At 42.9% G+C, this 7,771-nt stretch overlaps 1 protein-coding gene across 2 annotated transcripts in view; it reads right to left on the reverse strand.

Annotated features, from left to right (window-relative positions):
- Positions 1-7,544, reverse strand: part of LOC115169399 (solute carrier family 26 member 6) — a 30,930-nt gene extending 23,386 nt beyond the window's left edge. Inside the window, exon 1 of one of the 2 annotated variants that reach the window (XM_029724975.1) lies at positions 7,031-7,544. In XM_029724975.1, coding sequence (XP_029580835.1) covers positions 7,031-7,170 — 140 coding nt within the window. In that variant the 5' untranslated portion in view covers positions 7,171-7,544. The remainder of the gene's footprint in view (positions 1-7,030) is intronic. The other variant, XM_029724976.1, reaches the window with a different exon arrangement.
- Positions 7,545-7,771: the final 227 nt, after the last annotated feature.

The following is a 7,771-nucleotide window of genomic DNA, read 5'->3' on the forward strand; positions in this document are numbered from 1 at the left end:
TGTATACCAGGGTTGGCTGGCCTTCTCTAGTCACTCGTAGGCTCAGTCACTGGTATACTTTTATTTACAAAGCCATTTTGGGTTTACTACCTTTTTATTTGGGCATTTTTATTGTTCAGAAATGTGGTGGGTACTCTCTTCGTTCGCGGGACTTTATCCTGCTAACTGTTCCAAATGTCCGAACTGAATTTGGTAAAAGGGCTTTTATGTACTCTGCGCCATCGTCTTGGAATGCCTTACGAAATACTTGTAAACTGGAAGAACTTGTCCCGATTGGTATTTTTAAATCACTGATGAATGATCGTGAGACTGATTTCCTGACATGTCAATGTTTTTAATTTGCTGTTTTTGATTTTGTTATATTCTTTGTTAATTCTATGGTTTTTACTAGATTACTTGTAGTTTTTCATGTTGTTTGTCTGTAATTTTTGTAATGACTTGGCGCTGCCTATCTTGGCCAGGACGCTCTTGAAAAAGAGATTTGAAATCTCAATGAGCCCTTCCTGGTTAAATAAATAAATAAATAAAAATAAAAATTCAATTAAAACCAACAACTGTTGCTCCTGCCATAGACTCCTGGTCAAGTCCCGTTCCGAGTAATTGTGAAACCAGACGTCTTGACACAGGAAGAGCCGGCTGGTTGACGAGACTATTACTTTTTGAATACAGTAAATAGTCTAAAGTTACTGCTATCTTACAAACGAATGTAACTGCTTTTATTAGTGTGCTTGCTGAAGGCAAGAACACGCTAGATTTCTTAGATAGTCTTATTAGGTGTGCTTTCTGAAGGAAAAGCACAACTTTAGATTTCTATCTTAGTCTTATAATTCTAAATAAAGTTTTCTTTGCTACCACACCCCCATGGAAGCACAATAATGCAGCATTGCATTAGTGGAAACCAAGACTGTTCTCGGGGCAGGCCTTGTTGTAGCTAGATATGTTCAAGTTGCGTCTGGGACAATTTTTGCATTTTAGCTAACCCTAACCGGGGTTAACTTTTACTAACCTTAACATAATTCTCCTAACCTGCCACATTATTCTCCTAACCAACCATGTTAATTATTCTAACCTGCAGTGTAAGTTCTCCAAACAAAAAGTCACTTCTGCTAGTCAAAACTGGCAGACCTGGCCTGAGAACAGACTTGGTTTCCACTAATGTGATACAGCCACAACCATGTCCTCAGATTTCTCAACACAGAGGTTGAAACATTCATACATCAACATACGAATTGTTTAGCAATTTCAGGAGAAAATAGAATGTCTACGTCTCACAGTAATATCGCCATTGCTAACATACTTATCGTTTATTTTAGATATGAGGAGACTCTTCGTGATTCCCTAGTAAAAGTTATGAAATCTGAAGACACATTACGTTAACCGAGACACATTAAACCGATCATATTCACTCTTCCAAACATGAAAGGTGCAATTTGCAGAAATCGCTCTGCCATTTCCTGGTTACTAAAATTCGAATATTTTGCCTAAGTTGAGTATGTGGCACAATGAACCATGTATAGTGTTGAGAATCATTGAACCATCTAAACTGCTTTGATTTTCCTTTTCAATATCCCAAAATATTATATTTTCAGCTGTTTGAAGCTGCTGTACAAAACCAAAAGTAAAAGACGTCAAAACTAAACTTAAGAATGGGAAGCATGGAAATAGCGCACATAAAATAGATCGACTGCAGATTAGACTTGTGAAATTCGGCTTGTCACCAAAAACACTCACAAACTTTTACAGATGCACAATCGAGAGCATCCTGTCGGGCTGTATCACCACCTGGTACGGCAGCTGCTCCGCCCATAACCGGAAGTCTCTCCAGAGGGTAGTGAGGTCTGCACAACGCATCACCGGGTACAAACTACCTGCCCTCCAGGACACCTACACCACCCGATGTCACAGGAAGGCCAAAAAGATAATCAAGAACAGCAACCACCCGGGCCACTGCCTGTTCACCCCGCATATCCTTGCTTCACGTCCTGAGCTACAGGCAGTTAGATTTGGGTATGACACTATAGGCGAAAACTTTAAAAAAGGGTCCGATCCTCGTATTTTTCTTAAAACAGCATTTCTCGTTAAGGGCTTGTACTGTAAGTAAGCATTTCATGTATCTGGTTGAGAGAATGCCAAGAGTGTGCAAAGTTGGCATCAATCAAAGGGTTGTTTCTTTGAAGAATCTCAAATATTAAATATATTTTAATTTGTTTAACACTTTTTAGGTTACTACATGATTCCATATGTGTTATTCCATAGTTTTGACATCTTCACTATTATTCTACTGTCACGTCCTGACCAGCAGAGGGAGTAGTTGTGTAGTATTTTGGTCAGGATGTGGCAGAAGAAGTCTGTGTATGTGTGTTCTGGGATGTCTGTTTCTATGTTGGTCTGTGTGGCTCCCGATCAGGGACAGCTGGTTATCGTTGTTCCTGATTGGGAGTCATATATTAGGAGTGTGTTTGTCATCTGGGTTTGTGGGTTGTTTCGTTAGCACTGCTATTTTTGTAAGTATAGCCTGTCTTGAGTCGTTCTTGTTTATTGGTTTTCTGTGTTTGCTTGATTCTTTACCATTAAAAAGGTGAGTATTCACATCCCGCCTGCGATTTGGTCACTTCAATACGGCTACAGCTGTGACAGAACAACCCACCATAAAGAGACCAAGCAGCGGAGGAAGGAGAAGAGGGATGCTGAGTACATGGACTATGGTGAGAAATGGACCTGGGAGGAGATCTTGGAGGGAAAAGGCTCCTACACTTGGGAGGAGATCTAGGCTGGAAAGGATCGCCTTCCATGGGGACAGGTGGAAAGAGAGGGGGAGGAACGGCGAAAGGCTGGTGAGGACCGGGAACGCTACCGGGGTACACGACTGGCGAGGAAGCCGGAGAGGCACCCCCAAGATTTTTTTTTTTGGGGGGGGGCACACGGGTAGTTTGGCTAGGCCAAGGAAGAGCCATAAGCCAGCTACCCGTGATTATGTGGAGGAGCGTAAGGAGTGGAGGGTGCCGTGTTTTGCTGAGGTGCGCACAATCTCGCCCATACGCACGCACAGGCCGATGACCGCTATTCCAGCCCCTCGCAGATGCTGTGCTAGAGTGGGCATCCAGCCTGGTAGGAGGATGCCTGCGCAGCGCGTCTGGTCACCGGTACGCCTCCTCGGACCAGGCTACCCTACACCTGCTCTACGCACGGTAACCATCAAGCCCCTGCACGGCCCAGTTCGCCCTGTACCAGCACCCCGCTCGTGCAGGGCTGCTAGTTCCATCCAGCCAGGACGGGTTGTGCAGGAGGTGTGGTCAAGGCCACCTGTGCGCCTCCATGGCCCAGTCTTTCCGGTTCCCGCCTCTCGTGCTGACCCGGGAGTGAGTACCTCCAGTCTGGCATGACCAGTACCAGCACCACGGATCAAGCTTCCCATGAGACAGCCTAGTCCAATTCAGCCTGTTCCCACTCCTTGCACAAATCCTGGGGTGCGTGAATCCAGCCTAGTACCTCCTCTACCAGCCCCACGCATCAGGTGTCCAGTGCATTAGCCCAGCCTCGAGAGCTTGGCACCAGTGTGCAGTCCAGAGTATCCGGCACCAGTGTGCAGTCCAGAGTATGCGGCACCAGTGTCTAGTCCGGAACCGGGGGAGTCTGCCTGCGACCCGGAACCGAGGGAGTCTGTCTGCGATCCGGAACTGAAGAAGTGTATATTTAACTGTGAACTAAATGAGTCTGCCTACAGCGTTGACCAGAAAGAGTCTGCCTACGATCCGCAACAGAGTGAGTCTGTCTACGACCCGGAACCCAATGAGTCTGCCTACAGTCTGGAGGGCAGTAGGCCGGAACCAGAGCCACCTCCAGGATAGGTGGGTTGGGGAGGGGGGGTGTAGCACAAGTGCCGTCGTTGACTGCATCCACCCTCCCTTCCCTCCCTTTTTGTTTAGGGGATATTATTTTTTGTTTTTTTTGTGGTTTCTTTTTAGGTGCGTTCGGGGTCTGCACCTTTGGGGGGGTACTGTCATGTCCTGACCAGCAGAGGGAGTAGTTATGTAGTATTTTGGTCAGGATGTGGCAGAAGAAGTCTGTATGTGTGTTCTGGGATGTCTGTTTCTATGTTGGTCTGTGTGGCTCCCGATCAGGGACAGCAGGTTATCGTTGTTCCTGATTGGGAGTCATATATTAGGAGTGTGTTTGTCATCTGGGTTTGTGGGTTGTTTCGTTAGCACTGCTATTTTTGTAAGTTTAGCCTGTCTTGAGTCGTTCTTGTTTATTGTTTTTCCGTGTTTGCTTGATTCTTTACCATTAAAAGATGAGTATTCACATCCCGCCTGCGATTTGGTCACTTCAATACAGCTACAGCTGTGACATCTACAATGTAGAAAATAGTAAAAATAAAGAAAAACCCTTGAATGAGTAGATTTGTCCAAACTTTTGACTGGTACAGCATACAAAAATATTAACTCAACATGTAAAGTGTTCCCATGTTTCATGATTTGAAATAAAAGATCCCAGAAATGTTAGATACGCAATAAAGGTTATTTCTCTCAAATGTTGTGCACAAATTTGTTTGCATCCCTGTTAGTGAGAAATGTATCCTTTGCCAAGATAATCCATCCACCTGACAGGTGTGGCATTTCAAGAAGCTGGACAAACATCATGATCATTACACAGGTGCTGGCGACAATACAAAGATACTCTAAAATGTGCAGTTTTGTCACACAACACAATTGCACAGATGTCTCAAGTTTTGAGGGAGCGTGTAAATGGCATGTTCATTACAGAGCTGTTGCCAGACAATTTAATGTTAATTTCTCTACAATAAGCTGACTCCAACGTTTAAGGGAATTTGGCAATACAGCCAACCAGACTAAAAACTGCAGACCACATGTAACCATGCCAGCCCAGGACCTCCACATCCAGCTTTGTTACCTGAAGAATAGTCTGAGACCAGGACAGATGATGAAACTGAGGAGTTTTTCAGTCTGTAATAAAGCCTTTTTGTGGGGGGAAAAACTCCTTATTGGCTGGGTCTGGCTCTCAAGTGGGTGGGCTTATGCCCTCCCAGGCTCACCCATGGTTGCACCCATAGATTAGGGCCTAATTATTTTATTTAAACTGTAACTCAGTAAAATCTTGAAATTGTTGCATGTTGCATTTATATTTTTGTTCAGTGTATAAAGTGCATTCGGAAAAGTATTCAGACCCCTTGACTTTTTTCACATGATATGTCACAGCCTTATTTTAAAATGTATTAAATTATTTATTTTTCCTCATCAATCTACACACAATACCCAATAATGACAAAGCGAAAACAGGTTTTTAGAAATGTTGTAAATGTAATTACATAAGTATTTAGACCCTTTGCTATGAGATTCATCTCGGGTACATCCTGTTTCCATTGATCATCCTTGAGATGTTTGTACAACTTTATTGGAGTGGTAAATTCAATAGATTGGACATGATTTGGAAAGGGAAACATCTGTCTATATAAGGTCCCACAGTTGACTGTGCATTTGGCTTGTTATCTAAAACCCTGACAAACTTTTACTGATGCACAATCGAGAGCATCCTGTCAGGCTGTATCACCGCCTTGTACTGCAACTGCACCGCCCTCAACCGCAAGGCTCTCCATAGGGTGGTGCGGTCTGCAAAACACATCACTGGGGGCAAACTACCTGCCCTCCATGACACCTACAGCACCCGATGTCACAGGAAGGCCAAAAAGATCACCAAGAACAACAACCACCCGAGCCACTGCCTGTTCACACCGCTACCATCCAGAAGGCGAGGTCAGTACAGGGGCATCAAAGCTGGGACCGAGAGACTGAAAAACAGCTTCTATCTCAAGGCCATCAGATTGCTAAACAGCAATCAGTCACTCAGAGAGGCTGCTGCCTACATAGAGACTCAAATCACTGGCCACTTTAATAAATTGATCATTAGTTACTTTAAACAATGCCACTTTAATAATGTTTACATATCTTACATTACTCATCTCATATGTATATACTGTACCTTATACCATCTATAGCACCTTGCCTATGCCTCTCAGCCATCGCTCATCCATATATTTATATGTAAATATTCTTATTCCATTCCTTTAGATTTGTATGTATTAGGTAGTTGTTGGGAAAATGTTAGATTACTTGTTAGATGGTGCCTGAAGAAATGGAACCAGTTTTACGGGGTACATACTACCTCAATTGGGTCGGCCAACCAGTGCTCCCCCACATTGGCTAACCGGGCTATCTGCATTGTGTCTCGCCCCCCACCACCACCCGCCAACCCCTGTTTTACGCTACTGCTACTCATCATATATGCATGGTCACTTTAACCATTTCTACATGTATATACTACCTCAATCAGCCCGACTAACCGGTGTCTGTATGTAGCCTCGCTACTTTTATAGCCTCTCTACTGTATATAGCCTGTCTTTTTACTGTTATTTTTATTTCTTTACTTACCTATTGTTCACCTAACACCTTTTTTGCACTATTGGTTAGAGCCTGCAAGTAAGCATTTCACTGCAAGGTCTACTACACCTGTTGTGTTCGAAGCACGTGACAAATAAACTTTGATTTGATTTGAATTCAACATATTCATTATTAACTTGTAGAATAAATGTGAAATCAACAAAAGCTTGAAACCCTAGGCCTATTTAAAAAAAATGGAATCCTGGGTTGATTTGAAATGATAGATGTTGAAGACATAGGCCTGAAAAGCATGATTGATGATATATGATTAATAAAGTATATTGACTTTTCACTTGCTCTGTTTAATCTACACTTTGATATGACTCCGATTGCAATAGTGAATGTATTGAGTTTTTAAGAGGAGACACATTTATGCAAGGTTTGGCTATGTTGAAAATTGGTTACCATGACATAATCCCTTTGTTGAAATTTCACCCTCTAAATAACAGTCTACATTGATGACTTTTGCAAATCCAATGTATTTGACTAAATTCCACATCACAATACGTTGACAAATTTCATTGAAACGACATTGATTCAACTAGTTTGTGCCCAGTGGGATGTTACTATCTTACCTGAGGGAATCTTTCACCCGTTCCTTCAGGAGAGGTCTGGTGGAGTGAGTCCGTCTTCTGGCCAACTCGTCCAAGCAAAGCTCGTTCAGAACATCCCTCTCCACGTAAAACTCCCCAGCCCTCTGCTCCTCAACTCCCATGGCTGTCTTCCAACACTGAATGTCTGTGTGTTTATTGCTTTGTGCGTCTCTCTCTTTTCTTTCTGTCTATGTCTCTTTGTCTGTCCTTTTAGTCTGAAACAGTGTACAGAGGAGAAACCTCTTGTTCCAAAACAGCAGAGGTTTCACAATTATCAACAAACTGTCAAACACCCTGATAAGAGGTACAAAAATCAAGAAGCTACTCTATGTTCCAAGCTAGTCTGAGTGTACTCCTGGCTGTGTCTTTGTTTGTATCTCAGTTGGACCTTCTTCATATCTGGGTGCAGGACACAATCCCTGATATTCTGGTTCTAACAGAGACTTGGCTGACTGATTCGGTCTCGGATAAGGACATTGAGATTTGTGGTTAAAATATCTTCAGGTGTGATATATTGCAAAAAGGGAAAGGAGTGGCTGTTTATGTAAAAACAACACACTTGGCATCATGTTGTCTAAATATTACTGTTCCCAAGAAAATTAGCTGGTTATAGATAAGACAAATAAACCCAAATACACATTTATTTGTTGCTGGGATTTACCACTGTGATTAGTGAAAACAGGGGATGGATCAACAACATTAACAGTTAGTTACAGTATGGGA

This window comes from Salmo trutta, chromosome 31, assembly GCF_901001165.1.
Source record: "Salmo trutta chromosome 31, fSalTru1.1, whole genome shotgun sequence".
NCBI classification, from domain to species: domain Eukaryota; kingdom Metazoa; phylum Chordata; class Actinopteri; order Salmoniformes; family Salmonidae; genus Salmo; species Salmo trutta.